Source organism: Corvus hawaiiensis, chromosome 8 (genome assembly GCF_020740725.1).
Source record: "Corvus hawaiiensis isolate bCorHaw1 chromosome 8, bCorHaw1.pri.cur, whole genome shotgun sequence".
Lineage (NCBI taxonomy): Eukaryota > Metazoa > Chordata > Aves > Passeriformes > Corvidae > Corvus > Corvus hawaiiensis.
In genome coordinates, this window is record NC_063220.1 from 23,676,664 (window position 1) to 23,701,704 (window position 25,041).

The 25,041-nt window shown below is 40.3% G+C and overlaps 1 protein-coding gene across 50 annotated transcripts in view; it reads right to left on the reverse strand.

The window, feature by feature from the left end:
• Nucleotides 1-20,043, reverse strand: part of KCNMA1 (potassium calcium-activated channel subfamily M alpha 1) — a 439,613-nt gene extending 419,570 nt beyond the window's left edge. For 35 of the 50 annotated variants that reach the window (XM_048311505.1, XM_048311501.1, XM_048311499.1 and 32 more), the window contains exon 1: nucleotides 19,169-19,838. In XM_048311505.1, coding sequence (XP_048167462.1) covers nucleotides 19,169-19,477 — 309 coding nt within the window. In that variant the 5' untranslated portion in view covers nucleotides 19,478-19,838. Of the gene's footprint in view, nucleotides 1-19,168; nucleotides 19,841-19,888 lie in introns of those variants that run through there. The other 15 variants (XM_048311470.1, XM_048311477.1, XM_048311475.1 and 12 more) reach the window with 5 other exon arrangements.
• Nucleotides 20,044-25,041: the final 4,998 nt, after the last annotated feature.

Below are 25,041 nucleotides of genomic sequence, written 5' to 3' on the forward strand. Positions count from 1 at the left end.
CATCTTTTAAGACAAACTCCTTGAATGAAAACATTCCACCCCATGAAGGTTCATAGCTGCTACTCTTCACTCCTTTTCTACTGAAGTTTCAATCTCTTCCTTGTGCAGGCAGCAAAAACAAAAGCTGCCCAAATTCCCTGTATATAGCAATTTATCCTTCCGTAAATCAGGCCTGTGACTAACATTATTTCTGTTATTGTTGAGTTTACTGAAGCCTGAAGAATATTTTCAGGCCATTCCTTGTGCCCATTCAGGACTCTGCTTTCCCTTTCCAAGGCTAGAGCGTTCTCCACCCTACCACACAACTGCTGCATGCCTCCATTTTGTGGGATGTAGGATATGCACATCTTTGCCTGTGTGACTTTCATAAGCTGATGCTAAAATGCAACCCCTGGATCTCAGTTTTTTGCAGGCAAGTTTCTGTCACTCCCTCTCCTCCTGAACAAAGTTGCACAATACACATATTCAAAAGAGCACACAAGAGGAAAGAAGAAACCTGATCTTACTTGAGTAACACACACAAAGGAGGCCTTCATTGAAGTTCAAAGAGTAGAGTTTATGGCATACAAAGAGAACGAGGAATAGATATGGGTGGAGAAGTGAATAATGTTCTGTAGGCTCTTCTGTGGTCTGACTTTTTGCATCTTCATGCTCTCCAAAACTCAACTTTCCAATGAAACGCAGAATTCGCTTCTTTTCTAGGTTCATTCACAGCTCTCAGTAATTATGCATGTGCATTATGCTTGAGATTATTTTAAATTCTGAGCTCCTTGCCAAATTTCATTGTGGGTAAACACCTTTAAGTACCTAAAGCGAAATTTGTGTTAAGTGTAATATTTCTTGTTCCTCTTTCTTTCCTGGAGTGCTTCCATGTGCTCATACACAACTGCTACGCTCCACTTAACTGATGACTGATGTTTTTCACACCCATACACATTTTTTCTGAAATGTACTGTGCCCAGCTCTAACTTCCTATTACTATGTAACATACTGAAATTTTAGCAACTGCTGTTGCATTACATGCGGCTGGTTTAGATCTATATTTTACAGTGATCCTAAAACAACTAATTAAGTGTGTACTGCTTGACATATCTTAGCAGGGATTCTCTGAAACTCAAAAAAAAAATAAAGAATGAAAGTACAGCTACTCAAAATCTGAAACATCTACCCTAAACTTGTGGGACACATTTTTTTGTTTCAATAAGAACATTCTTTATAAAGGAAAATATATAAAACCAGGAAATTATCAGAGCTCAATACACAATTTTAAAAAATATAATCATATAAGCATCATGTAATCTTCCATTACCCCCCAGGATCTGTATGAGGCTAAAAACAAAATAGTATTTCTGGTACTAGAGAATGCCAGCCCTGTAAGCTATAAAAGTACTTTTGGCTGTAAATTGTTTGAGGATTGTTTTTTCCTTCATTAATTCTTAATCTCAGTAGAAAACTTCTGTTAATCCAAGATTTTCTTTAAAACAAAGAAAATTTCATTTCCAGAAAAATTCTACTCAGGAGATCACAAACCCCCGGCAATCTTAACTCATTAACTGCCTTAGGACTGTTATTGGGAGGCTTTCAGTACTTACAGAACTTAACAGCAAATGCTCTCAAATGCTGAGATGTCACCAATGACAGTGAATGGCCTCAGACCTGGAATGCTAGAATGCTACCAGCTCTGGCCAAGCATTTGCTATGTTTAAGTTGAATTCTTGGACTGGATTCTAAATCCAGTTTTTATTTTGTTTTCAGGCTTTGGCACTGGCCCATTTGTATCCCTAGCAGTAATAAATTATGCAGTTAAGAATTTCATACTGTTTTAAGAACCTCAGCTGACAGTGCCTTCAATATGAACCAAAGAGTTCTCAGAACATTATGGTACAAGAGCTTCAGTCCTGACCAGATAAAATTACTTAAGTACAAGTTCAGATTTGATTTGACTGAGAATACTTGCTAGATGCATTTGGAAAAAAAAAAATAATAATGTGAGAACCCTTGTAAATCTACAGAATGTTATTTCTTCTCAGGAATGAGAAAATACCTCTATTACACTCCTTCACTTCCAATTTCCAGAAAAGACCTACAGCCAGTGAGCCCAATATCGAGAGCCTCTGCAGGACTCCTCTAGCGAAACCTGCATAGAGCTGAAATTCCACTTGGGGACTGTTGGGGAAATTGTTGTAATATTGAGACTTATTTAAGTCTGCATTATAATAAAACTTTATACCGAAGTGTCAGGAAGAGTCCCTACTGAGTAATAATCGAAGGGATAAAAAAATTAGAAGTCCCACAAATCCTCAGACAAAGTAACAGGCTGCCAAGGAAGATGCACCCAGGTCTGGATGGATATCCATAACCACCATCCTACAGTCCTGAAAGCATATCTCACTTTTTTCCATATGATGCATACATTACCTGGAATTTATCATTTATCCCCAGCGTCCCGGCACCATTAGAATACCAGAGGGACTTGTACACAAACGCTAAATTGCATATCATAATGAATTACTTTGAGAATGCACCAGCCCTGTAAGCATGACATTAATCCAAAATTACACAGAGACAATACACTGAAAGAAGGTTTTTGTACAAAACCATGGAATGGCTGCTCTTTGCAAAAGGAACAGAGCACTGGGTGAAGAGAGGAAAAGTGTGGGTAAACAAATTGATGTTTGGCTGCACAAAAATGCGAATTCTACATCTATGATGATAAAGTATTTCACTGAAGAATTACTCCAAGAAGCATTTAGCCACTTAACCAGAAAAAATATAACTGCTATGAAGTCCTGAAAAAAAGCAATACAGCAAAGCTTTTTATATGGCATCTCTTAATGCAATGGATCACAGTACTATAATTTAGATTAAGAATAAAAACAAATTAAAAAGAAATACTAAATCTGTGCTAATAAATTCCTCTGAATGGTTTTGGCTGTACAATTGTATAAATGCCACACACAAAGATCCCAACTATGAGAACACTAGGATTTGTGGATTAATATCTAAAAAATTATTGAAGAATAAAAGCCACGCCAGGTAATCCTACCAAAAGTTAAGTTTTTAAGTAGCACTGCCTAGAAGAATTTGCTTGACCTCAACTTTTCACTACTAGGAAAGCATAAAGTAGAAAACTTCTGGTTCAGACATTATCCAGTCAGTGAGATATATTTTAAGTATGTATACAATGAATGTTTACTACTGAAGTTCTACAGTAAAAAAGCCTCTTCCAAACAGGTTAAAAGAGCTACATTGTTACAGCATCCAAGAAAACAGAAAGCCATCTGGATAAATTAAACAACAGTTAAGGTGTAATTTCTCACTAAGACTGAACACTGGCAGCTCCGGCTGAGGTCAGCCTTCCAACATCTCATCACTCGTAGAAGCCCAGGACTTCAGAGCTCCTTTAAACCACAGGGCACTGCTTATTTCTGCTACACTGATCAGCCAGTTCCTACCTAGAAACCTCCTTCCTGCACCAAGTCTAATCCTGGTCTCATTCAGGCTCAGCTGTGGAAGTACTCATTAGGCTTATAAGAGGAAGCAAGCGAGATACTGGATTTTCTTTTGGATTTAAAAAAACCTCAGGACACGCATCTTCAAAATAAGACTGTTAATTTATATTGTGATTTTATGTTTTACAACTCAATGGGCCAACACTGTAGAGGGGCAGTAACATCAAAAATTAGCTGCTGTATTGCAAATAACTATTCCAGACTTCTCTCTGCAAAATAGAATAGCCTGAGATACCACCAAACTATTTCTCATGTAAACATCCAGAAATCTGTATCAAACCTTCTCTGCCTTCTGCTAATCAGTTTCACCAAAACTTGGCCACTAACCAGGAACTACAAATTACAATAAATATAGCAACAGGCCTCCAAATCATAATGTTCACTTCAGAAGGAAAAAAAAAAGAAAATCAAACATGGAATGATAGTCTCTATGTAATTTATGGCCATGTATACCCCAGTCTGTATTGAGAGGGTAGATTTCAGATGAGATAAGAGAAAACAGCATTGCAATGCTAAGTCCAAAACCCCTGCACTGAAGAGTTAAGGGAACTCCAGAACACAACAGGCACACTGATAAAAAGAACAGCATAGCAATGGCCTAGAAAAGCATGAATGCACCAGGCACTTAAAAATATATTACATAATAGTCAACATTTTCTTTTCACTGTCTTTTACAGACCAGTTGTGATCTGTATTGCTTTCACCTTGCCACTTCTTTCTTTCATTCCAATGCTCAAAAGCTGTGCTAAATTTCCCAAGGGCTCATCACTTAGTAAAAGCAAGCCTGTTTCAATGTACTAGTGTGTCTGCTGTAATAGTTATTTCCACAAATAAACCACACAAAACTCTTAACAAATCTACAATTACATGAAAACAGAAGAATCATTAAAACAAATGAAACATATTAAACATCTGACCACAGTTTCTACAGTAATTTAGCAGCTACATCACTTATCATGCAATCAACTAATTTGAGGGGGACTGTAGAATTTATCATGTTTCTCCAAATGAGAAACATATTTAATCAACTATTCTTGCAGGCTTTCCACAGTATATTACAGGGATTAAAATGAACATAATACACTCTAATAGAACAGCACATTGTAAAACCAGCTAAACTTTGGTGTAATTTTTCATAACAGATTTAGTCATATTTATATATATACAAATTTATGTTTTACACAAATATTTACATAGCTGTACGCTAGGAATGGAAACATTCAGAGACTAAAGCTCTGCAGAGGGCAGAATTGATGTATTGCATAGAATTTTAAAATCAACAAATTAACTTCTAATATGGAAACAACTCCTGAACACTATAAACACTTGTCAAAATAAGATTCCTGTAAAATCACCATGAATAAAGCCATTAACTGCCTTTATTTCATTTTGTGAGGTCAGAACCAAAATATAAGACTAAAAACTAAAATATTTACTACCTAACCAAAAAAAAAAAAATAGTTTCTGCATCATCTTTGCCCTTCCCCTAGTTAGTGAAACTGCATTAGTGTTTTGAAAGTACTCCAATATGGAGAAATGCATCTTTTCCTGAAAATTATTTATCAAAACTGGAATTCAATTCTCTCCACTATAAAAAGACAACATTCATTTTAATCTTACAAACCACCTAAAATCTTCCACCTCAGAGCTGCAAATTCAAGTGAGACAAGCAAGACATGCTCCTTCCAATCTTCATGTGAAATGTCCTCACTGAGATTTGTTGGGATTTTTAAACTACAAAAAAAAAGTGAAACTTGAGCAGCATGAAATAAAATAACAGAGGATGCTTAAAAAAATTATAGTCGAGGATGGCATTTGACTTAAAGGTAGATAATGACATGGATTTTTTTTTTTAAGCTGGATAAAGATCTAGCTACTAAGCTCCTAAGTTCCCAAAAAGCTCTATGGCCTACTTTCTCTACTTGTTTTAAAGTCACACCAAAAGGCCCAGGCACCTGCCCTGATGAAACCGATTTCCACAGAGATTGCACATTAGCAGCCTTCTCTCAGACACATGCCCCATAACACATGCCATGACACAGAAACCATGTCAAACTGGTGCCATAATAAAATGGGAATGTGTGCTGAGGAGCCCTGCCAAACGAAAACCCTGCGCTGCGAACAGACACTGTCTGTTAATCTCCTCATTGCCATTTCTCTTCCAATCTAATTCACTTCTTCCCAGCATTTATACCGTTTACCTTTTCATGCCTCCCAAAACAGGTAATACATTTCAATTTTTACAGTCATTTTTACATTCCTATTCCAAGTGATGCAATCACTACCTTCAAAATATTGCCAGGAATTTAAACAAGGTAATTTTGGCAACAAAAATGTCTGCATAGAGATTTTGTATTCTTCTTATACAAATTTGGGGGCAAAACTGAGTTGGCACCATACCTTTTGTGATTTTTGTTTTGCATAACACCTTTCTAAACTTAAATGGTAAATGATTTTTCTGAAATTGACTTCATTTCACTTTTGTTTTAAACAATGTCAACCCATTTATTTTCAAACAAACCCATAAAGGAAATGGTATGTTTCTTGCATGTTGGACTAAATACATTTGCCTTTTATTAATAATGAAAAAAAAAAATTTAGTTTTTTTATCAGTGCAGCAGAAACAAGCATTTCAAACTACCCCCTTAACCCTCCGATTTAAAAGCAAGATTAAACAAAAAGTAAAAAGCCTAACACCAAGATTAGTCTTCTGATAGCAGTATGTCACTAAGAACTTTACATGTTATACAATGCACTATCTGTTTTCTCTGGCTCAGATTCTTTCACCTGTTCTCCCCTGGCATTGCTAGCACTACCAGATGGATCCATTTTAGATTTAATTAATTTACCCCGTCTCCTAGGATTTCGAAGAAGCACTGACAAGAACCCTGGTCCTTTCCTTTCTTGGATACAGAAAAAGAATCTAGACAGAGAGAGATTTTCCTTTTAAGAACAGAATACAACATTCACAAATAAATATCTCAGGAGAACACGTGCTGTTCAAAGAAGCTAAAAATAGTAAAACCAACAAGCATATGTTTAACTGGGAACCTTCCTAGATCCTAAAAGTAAGATAATTCCTTAAATCAAATGTGGATATGGGAACTCAAAAACTGCGTTTGGTTTTTTTTAATGGCAATAAAGCAAGCACATTCCAAGTGTCTGCATATAAAGTGAATACCATACAGTGCATATTGAACTAGACAGAATCCCTCCTTCTTGTCACCTGCCTTCATTCCCTTCTCTTTTTAAAAATTCCTCAATATACTACAGCTAAAATTTCATCCCATCTAAATTAAAGCACTTTTTTTCATTCCTTTTATTCTCTGCTCATGTAAAAAAATAAATCTTCACAGGAACTTAGAACGGCACAGCAACTTCTAACCACCTGTAGCTCTTTAAAATTGTAACTGCTCTAAAGGACTCAAACTACATTCCCTTCATGAATTTAACAAAAGGGATGAGTGGATGCATGTTAATTAAATCACCTGCTTATCTTAATCACTAGGTTGCTTTATATGGACTAGGACAAATCAGTTCTTTGACAGTCCTCCTCCTCTCCTGGCTTTCTCCTTATTATCTGCTTTTACCTCATAAGATGCATGGGGCAAAGGATCGCCCCTTTGTCAAAGCTGGTAATAGGATCTGGCATAACTAAGCCAGCAAAACCAAGTGGCCTCAGAATACTACAGCAGAAAAGTAGTTGAGATAGGTCTTCTAAATTGCTAAGTCAAATTTTGAATGCACAATGTTCCTCATATAGGGTGGAGCATTTCACAACAATATCCTAGAGCTCCAATAATGAATTTTCCCAGTTGCAGGATATGCTACAATAAAACATAAGCCTTTCAGCCCTCTAAACAGAACAAACGATGCCGAAGCACTGACACACAGTGCAGGAATTAGTTTTACTTAAAATGCATCAATACAAAACACAAACCAGCTTGCACCACTTGTAAGTGATGCTAATTCTCCAAGGTCCATCTCCATAACAGACACACTGCATCTCTCCCGATATTAAAACATTTGCACAAAGTTCTAGCTCCACTGTTACACAACTAAACAAGAATCTCAGGCTTTCACCTTCAGAAGTCTGGTGAGACACAGAGCATTAACTCCAGACTACATAATCTAATCAAATGACTGAGGCCAGAGGACAAACAGGAACAACCTACAATTAAATTCTGAAGACTATAATGATTATTTTTTAAAATACCTTATATCAATGTAGCATTTGCTACAAAATATGCACTGAATTAAACTTTTTTTAAAATGTAAAATAATTGATTTGTAAGGGTTTGAGCTTGTTTAAGAAAAGAATAAATCACAGATATTCTGAGTTGGGAGGGACCCACAAGAATCATCAAGTCCTACTCTTCAGTGAATGGCCCATATGGGATTGAACCCACAGCCTTGGTGTTACCACTGTACTCTGACCAACTGAGCCAATCTCAGTGACTTAATCATCCAATACTTTAACTTGATGGTCTTATAAATTATTAGAAAGCAGCCCAATTAACCCAAATAAGCTGACAACATAAAACCAGACATTCAGGATCCAACAGCAATATAATTAAAGGGGTGAAGAACCCCCTATACTTTCTCTGATATTAACACTGCTACAGTCTTAAGGCACAGAATTTGAACTGTCATTTTCATCAGCTCTCAGAGCACCTTCTCATTTAGCTACAACCAGTAGAGCCATCAATTTTAATTCATAGAAGTATGTATTTTCTATGGGAGTTGTAACAATAACCTACAAGTACATACCATTTAAAATCCAAAGAGTATTTTACAAATCAATGGAAAACCCTTGTGCTCACTGCTAAAAACAATCTGTACGTGGGACTGAAACTTGTCCCAAGGAAAACACAATTCAACCTGAGAACCAGTTATAAAAACAGTCTGCATTTTAAACTGTTCCTTTACTTTTTGTTCATAAATATTTTTGACTGAACTGGAAGAACACAAATACTCGTGAGGCACAGCCTCAAGAGGTCTGTTTATATTGCCAGAAGCTTTTCTAGAACTTCTACCTTTAATTTGAGCTATTGTTACCTTTCTCTCCACTTCTTCTAAATGTTTTGAAAATAAAACTCCAATTCTCACCTATAAAAAACAACACCCTGGGCACCAAGCTCTAGTACCTGTTACCTCAGATTAGATAAAATAGGTAGCAGCTGCTTTAAACAACCTATCCCAAACCATTTTCCTCCCCCTCAGCTACAGCAAATGGTAACAGTTTTATCCATACAGATTTCATACACTTGCCAAAGTTCTCAGAAGATCAATAAAAATTTTTAAAGGGTCATTTTACAATAGTTTTACTGAAATTAATCAATAGTTCTGACACACCCAGAGCACCTGTAACATTTCAAAGCAGTAAGATATCATCCACTGTCTCAGCCTTACCACCACCACCACCTCTGCCAGCTCACTATCCCATCCCCAGCCTGCCCCAGGAGCCTCCCAGGGCCAGCACATCTGGAGCACCAACAGAAAGTCCATGAGCATAAGCTTAACCCTTAAGTCAGAGTTACAGCATAATAAAAGGAGCAGCGTCCTGACAGACCAACTGTGAGCAGCTGTACAGACACTGTATACTAGTTAAGAAAAAAAAGCTAGACATTTATTAAAAAGTTCATCCAGGCTTCCCCCTTACAAGCATGGTTGACTTTACCTTGAGGAGAAGCAAGACACACATAAGAGAATAAAAGAGGTCCCCAACGTCTGCACTTCAGCATTTACACCCTCAAGACTAATTCAAACCAGCTGCAGGGACTCCAGGCCCCTTAACAGATGGAGCAGACCAGGTGTGCGGTTGGAGCTCATCTTCCTAAATAGTTTCACCTGAAAGGAATCTACCTAATCACGCTGGGAAAGCTACAGTTTACTCTCAAAAGTCATCCAGCTACATGCCCAAGTCAACCAAAACTCTATCCTCCGAAGGACACCATGAAATCAATACTTAGCACGGCAATAATGAAACAACCTCTCTTAAAACCTTTCAGCATTCAACTTTTACCTATTAAATCATTTCTGCTCAGTAAAAAGACCTAAAAACACACAGAAAGGTTTAGGATCTGGAGCTACCACTACCTGCCAGTCTGCACAGCTCAGGTTCCTCGCAGCAAGTCTCTTCAGAGACTTAAAGTTTGGATTTATTAGCACTGTCAAGCCAGCACCTCAAGATAGTAAGCCCAGTCTTAGAAGACTAAATAAAAAAATACTGCTGCCACAAAACACTCCACTTGCTCTGATGGATTAAATTTGTGTTTTAAAAAGTTATAAGTGATGTAACTTAACTTCAACAGGCATTAGATCAAATCAGGTCTGCTTTACATCACTTCATACCAAAGCATAAAGTAGATGCAAACACTGCAAAATAAGGCTTGCACACCTTCACAGAAATAATCATGCAATCAGCTATGCTCTAAAACAAACTGGTATTCCCCTACACTCAAGAGTATCCAGTTAAATGCTGGATGACAGTCTGGAGCTCTGTCCATCGCCCAGTCACCTCCAACACACCCACCCACACTCCTTAAATTGACTCACTTTATAGGTTTATTAAAGTAACTATAGCCACGGAAATTTCAGGAACGTTTTCAAAATGCAAGCATGAAAAAATTATTTTTAACTTAATTTTTATTACAGTTATTTGTAAGGGCAATCAGCTCAAAATATATATATTTTTATTGTTGGGTAGGTATCAACCTCTTAGATAAAAGAAAATTAAAATTAAGACTATTAGATGCTAATGCAGAGCTCTAAAACAGTGCGTAACTTTACAAATGCTTGACTACCCTCCCGTACATATATATACACAGAAAAGCCAGGAGATTCAGTAAAACCAACTCAAGTCTACAGTATGATGTGTAAGGTCAACATTAAATAAAAAAAAGATACATGGATTTTAGCTTTTATGTTTATGAATAAACATCTGAATAAAGAAAAAAGTTTTCAAGAGCAATAATACCTCTTTCTGAAATGAACTGAAACTGACTGAAATCAATTCAGATTAAGACCTTATTAAGATCTTAAATATAAATTTTGATGTCTAAACAGCTATTTTGTGCAAGTGATGCAAGTTCCACACATTTGACCTAAACAACTGCTGTGTACGTTTTGTTATAAAATTATGCATAACTTAATAACAAGCACAGTGCCATCAACAGGAAATAAGAAAAAGCAAATGCTTTTTTCTTTCATTCCTGGAATCACACAGAATCATTCAGTTGGCAACACAGAGATACCACAGTCTTCCTATCATACATATCATTTAGGTTAGCATTAAAACTTTCTCTCTTACATCATACAGGCAGAATCAAAGCTCCACATGTTGGACAGCATTTTCCACTTTTATAAATTAAAATTTTATTATATCCTAGGGACACATTCCAGCAAAGCAGCTAAAATTATTTTTCCAAATATCAAAACTGTGAAGTTTTCAGTGCTGTTTTCTTTCAGGAACAAGAGATCTGTCATATGAATTCAGCTCTTCTGACTCACCAAAAGACAACACCAGAGGTTAAACATTGTCATAGGTTAGCAGACCAAACCACTACAAACATCTAAGGCAGTGTCAAAGGAGGAAAACCAGCATTTAGTCAGGTAAAATTTTGTACAGCCTTAAATCAGAAAGCAGACCCATAAAGAGTGAAAGAAAAGAAACATGCTTATAGCTGAGAGTCTTAAGTGATACAAAAATAATGCAAACATAAAGCCTGCAGTCCTGTTTCTGATCCTGAAGGAATCAGAAACCTTCAGGTGTCAGTGTATTGTATATATATATAGTATAAGAAAACTACCACCAAATGCTGGGAAAATTTCCCATATAACAAAACCAATTTATCAGAAGTGTATAATCAAAGCATTTAAAAAAATCCCTCATGGGGAAAAATGCTTGCACCACATACAGACAGACTCTGCAATGTTTTCTCCTACCTAAGCTGTTCTTATGACTAAAAGGAAAAGGAATAAGGAGATTTTTTCATTCAGTCCTCAAAACCCAAGTAGAATTTGTCAGCTTCTTTATGAAACAATACTTTTAGTATGATAACCTAGAAAATGTAAGAACATCACAAACCTTCTGCCTGTTGATCTGCAAACTCACTTTCAAAAAAAGTTATGTCAGATCACTTGTAGCCAAAGGATTCACCATATCTGCAGCACCTGAAGTGCTCTACACCAACCAGGACCATTGCAGGTTCAAGAAGTCAGTAACTCATTCCAAAAAATTTCTGTCCCGTACAATATCTGTGCACAATCACAACTAAAATGTGTTTAACTGAGTTTATACTAGAAAGACTTACAAGATGCTTGAACAAAGAATCATCCTAATACTTTTCTCTTTATTTTTGCAATATTAAAGTCACCATTTGCAAACAGGTTTTTTTAGACCTATCTGTAACAATGTTTTCCCTATACTTAAAATAGAAAATTAATCCAACACCAGTAGTGCTAAAGTTAATCTCATTACTAATAATAATAATAGTAATAGCATATTAAAAGTGAGTCACCCTTCTAGTTTTAAAAAAAGAGATGAGCTAAGCCATTAGATAAAAATGTAAAAGATACTATGAAAAATGAATGAAATATAATCAAGTATGCCAAAATATTTAGTCATCATTTGCTTGGACAAAGGGGAAACAAAACTGTATTATAACTTTATTATATAAACAGCAATAAAAAAGCAACACAGTAGACCTGTATTTAACAGTTACAGGGATAAGCTATTCAGTTGTTGTGTCATGCTGCAATTGTTGATGAGGTTACAGTATTCCTCCCCATTTTTGTGTCCTGGTGATGATGAATTTGGGGCTTTTCCCCCACTCTATGGTAGCAGTTCTGATACTTAACTTAGGTAGTGAATGCAAAAAGATTTCCAGGACTCAGAGCTGCAGCTGCACATATGTCTGTCCTGCAGGTGATCCATGGGGCAAGGGACCTCTGCCAGTTCCACTAAATGCGCACTTACTGCAGTTCTAAAAAAAGAGCCAACATTTACCATTGCACATCAGCTTGCAGGAGAGATATCCTTATAGGATATTATCAGCCATTCAAGCACTCAAGTTTTAATTTCCAAGGGGAGCCTGGCAGAAGGTATAATTCTTGACCGGAATGGAAACATACCATGTGTAACTTTTAAATATTATGTTTCTAATGTTGAAATCTCGGACATAATGGCCACAAACCAAGTAAATACAACTTGCTACAATAAAAGAAAAAAGCTTTTAAAAGCTTAAAATGTTAACATTAGAATTTTTTTTTTTAATCTAATTCATCTAGGACACTGTGAACATCTAGGCCTGAGTCCAAAGCCATTGAAGTTATTAGGACTGCTTCCTTCTATTTCAACAGACCTTGGATAACTCTCTCATTTCTGTAACTCTCAAACAGACAAATACATGCAATATATCATCTCAAAGCAAACGAAACTCAACACATTTCAGTGGCAGCACATTCATTTAAACAGAACTAAGTATACTATATATGGAAATGAAGTGTTCCTCTCAAAGATGAAAACCCAATGTATTCTCAGGCTATAAATACCATCAGGATTCAAAATGGGCCCTTCCTGACCAATATGTCTCTGACAGGCATGGAAGATAGGTATCATTCCTTCCCATTTATTCAGACTCTGCTGCTTTTCCACCCTCCATTGTCACCCAAGGTGACCTGTGTGCCCCGGACAATGTGCCCACACTGACAAACCATGAGTTCTAATTTGGAACTGGTGTATTTAGCCCTGTATAATTTTGCATAAATGCCAGTGTAGTCTTGTGATCTAACAGAGTTTTGCACTCACTTCCCAGTGAGGCATTGTATTCCTGCAAGGAGCAGGGAGCTGGACTCAATGATCGTTACAGCTCCCTTCCAAACACAAGATATTCTAGGATTCTAAGCCTTCAGCCATGTAGCAGCATATAAACCCATTACAGAAACACAGCTTTTTACAAGAGCTTTTCAAAGTGTAGTTCATTTCCTTTAGCCACTAAAATCATATGTGGGGGAGAAAAATATTTTTTAACCATTAACACCCACACATAATGTTTCAGCAATCTTTCCCTTAGAAAACCTCCACAAGCTGTATTCACTGTGCCTTCCTCAGACTACTGGTAGTTCAGTAATTTTCATACATGTAAAATACACATTTCTATGCAATGTGACTAGGTATGTTTAGTAGAATCAAAGGGATACCCTGTTCCCCAATTTCATCTAGTGTTATTTTTATGTTTGCACCTCCCCAGTGACTGCTGCCCTCCCAACCTCACACTACAGGATGCCTTGCTGCTGCTGAACTACAGCCTGATCCTGCTGGGGAATTATCACCAGCCAGCCCTGAAATTCACATAAACTTTTGTCACTCTGAGTTGGATTCCACAGAACAGCAGAGCCAATCTCAGAAGGAACACTGACTGCTGCTCTGTGTTGTGCCTGCTGTCTAGAGATTACTGCTTCTTTTTAGGATTTGTCCCAGGAAGGACACTCAATGACTAAGATTCAGAATCCACTTTCTTGCAATAATACAGGACATCCAAGTATGATCATTGCTAGTTTTAATCATTAGATCCCATCCCTGCAGAGGTTATACTCAGGGCTAGTGCTCTCTAAATGTTCTGTGTTTCTGTCTCTGGGGCTGTAAACTGCCCTCATTTCACATTCAGAAATCCCAACTCATCAAAACTGAGTACACGGATCAGTGTTACTTAAAAGCTTTCTGTTCGCCATTATAGGCATTTCTTCTATTGAGCTAAACTGGAAAAAAAGGTGAAATCTAATGGTTTTCAACCAGCACTTAGAGATTTGCAAATGTGAGATTTTTAAGTTCTTTCTGAATGCAGATGTTCTCCTTAAATGTATGTGTTGCAAAGCCTTGAAAATGATACTGTACCAAAATAACGTTTTGGTAGAGAATGATTTACAGGTTAAATCCTTGTTTAAATTCTCTTTTCTGCATGCATAACCTATTTGAGCATGTGTTTATAAAATGTGAAATCCTTTATAAGCTCCAGAGAGCCAGAAGTATCTTCCTTTTCAGTGCATGGAAAACAGCAGCATACACCTCTCCACACCAGCGCCCTTTTCTGCTTATACATCTGCGAAGTACCTTTTCTTTCAGACCTTGACCTCCCCACCATGGCCATCTCTCAACTGGCAACCTGTCTGGTGAGGCTTTCCCGGAGTAATTGTGTGCAGAGCACCTGACAGCCATGAGACAGGAATGATTGAGCCAGGCTGTGCATGTGACTAACAAGCAAAATGCATTACAGTTGCCGCTAATCCCTTGAGCCTTCCAGTTGTTCATCATACGCTGCTGCACAGTACATCTTCACGGGAGTCAAGGCGACGTTTCCACGTACAGATTTAAATGAAGGGATCTCCTGCATTATGTGTCCACATGTATCTCCCAATGTACACTCAAACTTTTCTCAATAGATCGTGCTTCAAATTTGTTTCTTTATTTGGAGAGGGTGTTCATGCAGATATCACTCAGAAACCAACAAACCTCGCCCACACGAGAGCCAGCCTGGAATGAATACTGCTTGTTTTATGGACAACTTAAACTTATCCACTTAGAAGTTTTCTCTGGCTTTAGAGTTTTGAGTTGAAATTGTTAACTTTTCAAAGACAATTTCTGCAAATATTTTATTTCCAGCAAAACCAGGGTTTTTTCTATTCAAAATAAATGGGAATGTTGCTTGGTTTCTACTGACCAAATCTAGCACTGTGTAAATTACTACATTTCAGAAATATGGAGACGAAGGTCAAAGAAAACTGTTAGGACTTGTAATTTCAGGCTAGCAACTGCTACCTACAATCATAATTTCATTTTATATGTGTACATGTCCTGGGTTGTGGGGAGGAAAAGCTCTTCGAAACACTGAAAGCATCACAGTAAGGATATTTTCTACCTGCTAGAGCCTGATGACATAAAGTCCATAAGAAGTACCCTTCACTGGGGAACCAAGGAGCAGCAAAAAAGGGTCCAGTATCATATTCTTCAACAGGAAACAAGTCCCGCTTGATTCTGCACTGACCAGCACCAGGAGCTGACTGTGCCCCAAACCTGGGCTCTCTCATTCCACTGCTCCTTCGTCATGTTTTAGAGTTTGTTCAAAGCCAAAATACAGAATCAGATAATGTCAGCAGCAAATGCCCTCCAGGAGCACAGAAAACGCCGATGCAGATCCATATAATCAAAAGAACTACAGACTGTATAATATGCATTTAGCCCCTATGTGCACATCACCATGCAGATTTATTTATTTTTCTGCTGTTACCACAAACAAGAGCGCATGGTGTCAGAGTCCAGTCCAAGGAAGTTTAATCTCACATTCTACTTTTCATACACAAACAGAAATGAGTTGGTCAGGGGACAAAGAAAAAGCAATGACAAGTTCTTTAGCAGTATCTAAGCACTATTGAAAATGTAGATGTAAACACTGAGAAGAAAACCAGCCTTTTTCAAGGTTGGTTGCAAATACACTGTAGCTAATTTTGAAAAATTCCATTTAAAATTATACACCATATTAAATAAAGGAATACAAGGGCTCCAATAGTAGTGACTATCACACTACATGAAACACTGACAATGAAGGTAAAAATTTACTTTTTAGTAAGATTTTTTTAAAATGCCAACTCACAAAGCAAGTGTGGAGCATGAAAATCCTAAAACTTCTACAATCATTTTTAGTACATGATTAAGAGTAATGTTCTATTCACATACAATTACATAAATGAGATACGGAATTTTAAGAGGTAATGATGATTCTGTTAGCAGTTTTCATATTCTTGACTTACAGTATCTTGACTTTCTTATCTCCAAGAGGAAAAAAAAATGTAATGAAATTTCATACCACAAAGTGTTAAACTGTTTATATCATAGTTTTAAATTCCAACTTTAAACTGACTAAGTTGAAGAGGGGAAACCCCAAACAAATCACATTCTAAATCCTTCTACGTAACCATTAAAAAGTTTTACATCCCACAGTCAAGTTAACAATCATCGACAAATGCATGGAATACGTCATGCTTAGAATATAGCAGGGAGAAAAAAATGAAACGTTTTGTAGTTCTTTGCAATAACAGATACAGATATGAGTATTAGCACATTAACTCCGAATTATTCATATATATATATATCTATGTGAATTATTCAATAAGAGGCCACAGAAAGTAGACATGAGAAAGATTTCTTTTAGCTCTCTCACTGGGACCGCTCTTTATGTAGTGAGACGATGCTAGATAGCCCAACTTCCCTGCAACCTGTGGAGCAGCAGAAGAGGCAGCGCAGGAAAGGAAAGCTCCTAATATGCAGAAAACTTCTTCAATCCTGCAGTAGGAGGAGCTACTTCTTCTAAAATTGCTTTTGTAGCAGGTCCAATAGAGTCAACATAGCATATATATGCATTCACATTTCTCACTGGCAGCTTTTCCAAACTCACCAAGCAGCAAAGTATGTGCTTGGTAACAGCAAATTTTAAGACATTTCCAGTTGTTGCTTCAGTTAGCCTTTATACCCTAAATACTAGAAAAGTGTTTTGCAATAACTAGTTATAACTAACATCCTTGCATACACAGAATTCCCTCCAACTCCCTATTTTATCGTATAAGGAATTCAGGATCAGCCCTTGAAAGTTCTTTTTCGCCAGACTTTTGAAAACCCTTACAAGTGGAACAAATAGGATCTAAAAGGAGACATATATCTCCCCCTACCTGCAGAGCCCTTTATCCTCCTGCCCCAGGGAATGACATTCATGGAACAACTTCAGTTTCAAAGATGAAATAAACTCAAATCTTACAACCTGCCATAGCCACAGTATGTCAAGCTATTTGGACTGGAAGTGTTTGAACCCCTCGACGAAGCCTGTTACTAAACTGACATATTTAGCCTAAGGGGTTTTAAAGACAATTTGCACACACCTTTCTATACCGGTTAAGAAATGACTGATCTGCTTTAACTCTGTGTCCCAATAATGGATTCTCTGACCAACAGGACCCACCAAGAAACCATGCCTAAGAAGTCTGTGTACAAGTCTCTAACTTCTTACTCTCTCGAGAAGAAGAAGCACGAGGTAATAACCTGCAGATTTTTCTTTTTCGTCAAGAGCTCTGATAGCCTCTGTAGATTTGTCTCATTCTGTGGAGACAAAAATACTAAATACACAATGAAACCAAAGGTTAAGTCTTCACTACTCACCCTTTCTTGAAAATTGCCTTTTACTGCTGTGGGAAATAGTATCTTATTATCACAAATTCATTAGAGCTGTGTCATCATACCTGGCTAACACCCCTCTAAGCAAGTTCAGGTTTGGTGTTGAATGAAAAACACTACAGAAAAGTAGTGCTGTCTGATAGGACTCCTGATGCTTCAGGCTGACTTAAAAGCTTTTATTCCTTAACTTTAGCAATCACTCCTTCCCTAGATAGGCCAAGTTCACTGTAATAGTTTAACTTCCAACTGGAGTATGGAGGTTCATTTAGGCAACCCAAACTACATGACAAAACAAGTACCATAACTTTCCATGCTCTAACTTTGTTTCTGGTTTCCCCTAAATGCTGGGCCCTTCATACAGCTGGCATATATGCTGTGTGTTTAGGGGGGAGGGGACAGGAGAAAGGGGAAGACAGCTCACTGTACGTCAAAGCAAACCAGCAACCTAGCAACCATATATTAAAAGGTGTGTGTGTTTTTGTGGGTGTCTGTGTGCCAGGAATAACTGAAGCAGATATTATTCCATTTGTAATCCAAAAAATGTGAAAAGGGAAGGGGAGAAACTCCAGTTGCTGGTCTATTTTGGGGTCTGTCAAAATCCACTTTCACAATACAGAGTTGTAACACTTTCTATGTCATTTTTCGTAATCAAAAATTAAAGTCTGGACTTGAGCAAGTTCTTAGCTTTGGTTTGAAAATAGGCCCTTCAAAGCAGAAGCTGAACTTACTTCGCATGCCTTCTTCCAGCTGGTAATATGCGAAAATCAAAGGGGCAGAGAGGCTGCCTCAAAGACTTCACACTCAGGTTAAGCAAATACTTACAAATGTACAGAATACTTCTAGATAGCTACATTTAATCTAACAAACAGAAACGTCAAAGGTTCTCAGGGAGTGGAACTGGCTTTATAAAGGTTCCCTCGAGTGAGAAATTCAGCCTTTCAATTTTGCCAAAGTTTCTCATTCCACAAGACAACTGACAGTTTAGATCAGCGTATGCAAGCTCCCACCCCATCATATGGGGTCCCAAGGGTGCATATAAACTTCTGATCTGCACCGTCCCACTACACCAGCATGCGCCTCTCCGACAGGGCGAGCGTCGGACACCAGGTGTTAACTGTCGTGCCCCCAGATGAAAACGAATGAGTTCCTGTGTAGGGTGGAACAGAGAAGGGGGAACGGGGGAGGCGCCTCGGGACTGCACCCAACACCTCACCCCTCCAGCTACACTGCCCACGTTGCAGCTCCCAACAGCCCGTGGCAACCCTAAGCCAAGAGCAGCCAGCACACTGCCATCAACAACAGCCCCACGGCGTCCGCTCCACCGCCACCTCGCCCGGGTGTCCTGCTCTATAAGGCTGGGCTCCTACTACTCCTCACCATCACCACCGCAACAAACCATCACCGGCAGCAGGAGGGGAAGGGAAGGGGCAGTTACCTTGTTTTTGACCCCGCAGTGGCAGCAGACAGTCCACAGGTACTTGAGGGTCCTCCACAGCAGGATGATAAACAGTCCCCCAAAGAAAGTAACCATGGATGAGGCGAGGAAAGCCCACCACATGCGCTGTCCGCGGCTATCGCAGGGCACCTCCATGGTCACCGGGATGATGAGCGCATCCATCTTGGGCACATTGACGGGGGAGGAGGACGAGTCTGTGTTGAGATTGTTGGCGTTGATATTGTTACTCATTCTAATGCCGCTGCCGCTGCCGCCCGGGTAGGAGCCGCCGCCGCTGCCATTTGCCATAGCTAACAGCGAGCCGGGCGCGCAGGGGCTTCCGAGAGCTCCTCCCGCCGCCAGCGCCCCCCAAAAAGCCCATCACCAGCCATATTGCTGCTGCTGCCGCCGCTGCTCAGCGGGGAAGGGATAAGGAGAGTAATAAAAATAAAAAGCCCCCAATCAAAACAAACAACCAAACCAACCAACAAAAAAAAAAAAAAAAAAAAGCAGGTGAAGAGAAGCGACCGCACAATTCCCGGGTCCCTCTCGGGAGCCGACAGGCCGGTGAATTCCGAGCGTCCTCTTTGTACGGCGAAAATAATATTTAAAAAATTAAAAATAATAATAAAAATATAGTCTCCTCCTCAGATTCCCACCCCTTCCTTCTCCCGCATACACAGCCCCTACCCCGCCCACCCCAAAAAAATCATCCAGCACCACCACAAACTGATGCCTCTGAGCGTCTCTCCAAGATACCCAGCGCGGCGACCCCGCTGGCCTCAGCGGGGATCCCTCACTCAGCCTCCGCCGCGGATCCTCCCGGAGGTGGTCTGTTATTATTGTTATTAGTCTTTAACTTGTTATTAGCGATACTCAGTCCCCCCCCCCCCACCCCCCCGCGCACCCTCCTCCTCCTCCTCCTCCTCTTCCAAGTCCAGCCCCTTCCTCTCCTCTTCCCCTCTCGGTGCCGGCAGCAGCCTCCTGTGGCTCCTAATTCATCCTCCGCTGGCCCATCTGTGAGTGCGCTGCCGCTGCCGCCGCCTCCTCGCCCATCCTTCGGGAGCTCCCTCCAGGGCCCGGCTGTCGCTCAGGCTGTTGCTCCCACACGCGCAGCGGCGCCGCCGGCTCCCGCCCCTCCCTCTGTGCCGCCGGGAGACGCGACGGCCCCGCAGCCGCGGCCGCTCCGGGGGCGCATCAAAGGCCCCGCGGGCCGGGGGTGCCGGGCGGGCCGGGGGTGCCGCGCTGCCGCTGCCGCCGGGGGTGGGGGCTCCGGCTCAGGCGGGCTCCCGGCGCCCCATGGGCAGCGCTCCCCGCCCCGCGGCTGCTCGGTCCCGCTCGCGGCGCCGCCGAAGCGCCGAGCGCCCGCTCCGGAGGACGGCGAGGCGGGAGCGGGGGCTGTGTGCCGAGGCGGGCGCTTCACAGGTGGCGGCGAGGCGGTGCCCGGCCGCGCCGGGGAGCTGCCGCTCCAACAAGTCCCGCCGGCCCCGGTGCGTCCATCGCCGCCGCGCCGCGCTCTCCGCAGCCGCGGTGGGGCGGGGGCTGGCGGCAGCGGCCCCCCCCGCGCCGGCCGTGCGCGGGGCCGGTTCGAAGGATGTCATGACGCAGCGGCCAACGCACGGCGCAGTCACGGCCCCGGCCCCCGCAGCCCCGCCGGGTCCCCGCGCCCATCGCCCGCATCCGTCGCCCGCCGCGCAGCGCGGCCCCACGGCGAGAGCGACCCCGCCGCAGCGCGGCCGCAACGGCGCCCTCGGGGGCGGCGGGCCCGGGGCTGCAGCCGGGGGGCAGCGGGGGAGGGAGGGAAGGAGGGAGGGGGGCGCGCTCGGGGCTCGCAGGAGGCGGTTGAGCTGCAGCAGCAGGTGCCCGGGGTTGCGCACGGCGCGGGAGGGGGGGAGCTGGCATGGAAACGCGGTAAGGGAGCGTGAAATAAACATCGGGGACCGTGGCGTGGGTTTTTCCGCTGAAGGCATCCGTGGCTTGTCTTTAATTGACACGGGGAAGTACTGCAAACGCTCCGCAAACACACCGTAAATTGCCGCACATCCCAAGAACATTCCTGAATTTAACCCTTAGAAATATAAGTAACAATTTAAAATTACATACTTGGGGAGGATGGAGGGGAAGGGGGAAGCCAGTAAGAAAATCTGTATAGTCGTCTCCTACTTTTTTTCAGATGCACATTGAAAAGCAAAGACATTATATGTCTATATATGTATTCATTTATATACAAATCAAAATCTCCATTTGGCTTACTGGGTTGTCTGTACAAAGTATTATGCAGATCCTCTTGACATGTTTCCAAGGGTAAAATACAGCAGCCTTTGTGTGTGTGACATTCCCCCATCTTATCTAGTTGCTATACCAGCAGAGAGCCACCATTATGAAATAGTAATCTCTTAACCTTTACTAGTAGTAGTTTCTGGTTTTGCACCTGCCAGGGGGTTATTTGTTTTTGTTTTCTACTTAAGTGAAGGTAATGAGGTTTTATGAGTTCCCAAAGCTTTTTACGGGGCTCTCTAACCCTCTCACCCCCACTTTTTTCATGCAATAACACCACCATTTGTCTAACTCTGTGAGTTTATCATGATATCTTCTTCCAGTCTGTTCCTCCAGTCTGTTCCTTCAAGAGAAAGCTTCCTTTTTCAAGAAAGGTTTAATAGAGGTCTCTGAATAGAGAAGGCATTAGATAATAAATAATATGGAGGTGTATACAGGTGAGAAAAATGCTACATTACTTTTTCCCAGACAAAAACAGTCCGTTACATAGCAGACCTGAAGCAGGCCATTCCCAGGAGTCTGTTGTAACGGAATTAAGTTGAGGATTTCTAGATGCAGAAAACTAGACAGATTGAAAAGAAACTGCACGTCACAGCTGCCACATGCAAGCCCAGACTGCCCTGCCACAGCTGCTGCCCCCTCCCATGTCTTTTCTTTACCAACCCTCCCCACACCTGGGGCCACCTGCAGGCCACCTGGACTGCAAAGTGTTGTCATGACAGGATCACACGCCTTGGGTCCTGGGCTCAGAACCCGCTCCTGATGGTCATTTGCTCTGCATTCCTGTGTTGGTGTTGAAGGAGCACCCTTTTCACAGCTGCACACATACCTACGGATCCTTTCATCCATCAGCAAACACCAGGAGTGGAACAAGGGCAGGGGCATCGTAACACAGGCACTTGATGTCTGATCTTCAGCAGTGCCAGGTACTTACAGACACTCTTATAGCTAATAGAAACTACAAGCCCTGTGCACCTTGAAACATGAGGACAATGAAGAGCAGCAGCACAATATATCCCAGGGAAGGCTTTTGCATGGTGGAATTTCTTCCATATTCTGGTCTGGCAGATAACAAGGAGTGAATCACTGAAGGCATGGCTGTGGCATAGATCCTCTCTTGCTGTTGTTTGAGGGGGCCCAGAAGATTTGGTGGAGAGGCTGCAGTCTGAAAATACTTGCTTTATGCATTCAAAAGGTACGAGTTAAAAAGTATTTATTTGACTCAATACTGTGCTGCAGCTGAGTGCTGCAGACACTGGTTTCAAGAGCACTCCAGATGCAAACAAGATCGTTAAGGACTTCTAAAATATCATCCCCATAATACTGTACCCACACATACCAAAGATGGTCCTAAAGAAAAATTCAGACTAAAGCAAATAAAGTGCACCACACAATATAGTCTGTAGGTTAAAATAATTTGATTTGAACGTATTCACACAAAGTTCACATGCAGGTTTGGACAGGGGTAGGAGATTTATTGTGATCAATTGTAAAAGGCTGCCTTTAAGTTCTGATGCTCAAATGCTGTTCATAAACCAACCAACACATACATTAGGAGTCCTGGTTTATAAATCTCATACCATCTATCCAGGGGAAAACCTTTTGGTTTATCTGTATAAACAAAACTTTTATTTACATAAATACAGCTCAGTTCTACAAATATTGACAATGAAACTCACACTGAAAAGTAAATATTGATATTAGTTGGTGAGACTTACCTTACTAGCTGAAAGTTTCCTTACTAGGAATTATCTGCAAAAGACAAAGCAAAGTAGGCAACTTTGTATTTTGTTCACCTATTCATAGACAGAGGTAAAAATGATCCTTGAATGAATATCCCTTCCATTAAGTCCCATTTGAGCTTACTCCTTTATGAATAAGGGAAGGCCTGCTTTCCAGTGCAGGTTCTATAAAGCAGAGTTTGAGAAAGCCCCCTGGGGCCGCATGCTTCATTTACTGAGGCAACAACTCTGTTTCACGTTGTCTTCAGACTAAACAAGGTTTTCCAGCTCTGCATCCTGGAGAGATGTGTTCCAAACAAACAGAAAACTTAAATGGGTTAGTTTTCAGATTAGTTGTCTATTTAATATTTCAACACAAGAGCTCAAAATTTACTTGGTTAACAACAGCCTTTACAGAACATAACAAACACTGTGCTGACCTGTGTTTTTCCTGTTCCTACCATGTAGTCCAGGTCACAATCATGCCTACTCAACATAATTCTGGAGGATTTGGTTCCAGAAAGCAGTGTTTTAGCAGCAAGGAAATGACTCCTCTTTATGTAAAACAGTTCCCTCTTGTGGATATTCTGTGTACAGTATCACAGAAGTATTTAAAATATTCATCAATCCTGGATCTTTGCAATTAAAACCTCTGTTCATCAATTATCCAACCCCCTTGGCATTCTTGGTTTTAGCAATTAAATATGTGAGGAAGAACAAGCTATTGCATTTAATCATAATACAGCTTGCACATTTACACGTTATCTATAACAAATTATTTAATTAAACACAACAAAGCTAAATAAAGTTGCACAACTGTACCTATATGAGTCAAGTACAAATCACAGTGGGGTTTTTTATTTTGTTTATAGGAGAAAACTTTCCACGCATTCCATTAAAAGAAACCACGATTAAAAAACAAGGAAAAGATACATTATATAAAGAAAAGAGACAGTAATGGCAGAGCAGTCAGGGTTTCCAAGGATCCATGTATTAAGTACTGAAGACAAAGAAACTCTGGAATGATAAATCTTTCAATTAAAACTGAAGAGTCCAAGCAAGTAAGTGGCACAGCTTCACTGGTGACACAATATTGCACCAGGGATTAATTTGGCATGGCAGTTTGGAAAAAAAATCCATATGAATGGAGTAAGAGTGTTAAGATTTATGTGTTCTCTAAATGATGACTACATTATACAAAAAATAATTTTTTTTCTTAGGAAGTGAAATGTGAGAGAATAAATGTCTACTCCCCAGTTTTGCCTAAGGGCATTTGGTCTGACTGAGTCCAGGGAAATGATAGAAAACAACTGCATGTTATTATCTTGAGGGAAATTATATTTTAAAAGGCTAAAAGCCTTTATATAACAGTACACCATAAACTTGTTTACCACAACATTTTTGTTAAATGGTTATATATAAAACCTTCCTAAACTTTGATTAAAGGTACAGAAGCAGCTTAAGGTTCAGTAAAGGTAAATACTTTCCTAGGTTAAAAAACCCCTCAAAGTTCCAACTATTTGTGTCCAACAGCCTCCTTCACATTTTTGTTGTCCCTGTAGAACACACTGTTGGCTTTTATGTAACATCAGTGGCTGTGGCAGAGCAAGCACTTAGACACAGAAATAGCATAAAATAATAATAAAAAGTACTTCTTCTCAAGGGGCTAGGTCTGTGTTTCTGAGGTTAGTGGGGCACTTGGTCTTGACTTCAAATGCTGGAGACACAGTGTCAGCCAGACTTCAGATATAAGCACAAATGTCTTGCATAATTAATTCTGAGCCTCACTTTAATACTATTCCTTACTACTTCTACTTTGTCCTTCTACTTGGTAGTACAGTGAAAAATCATACATTTGTAGTGATTAGATGGATA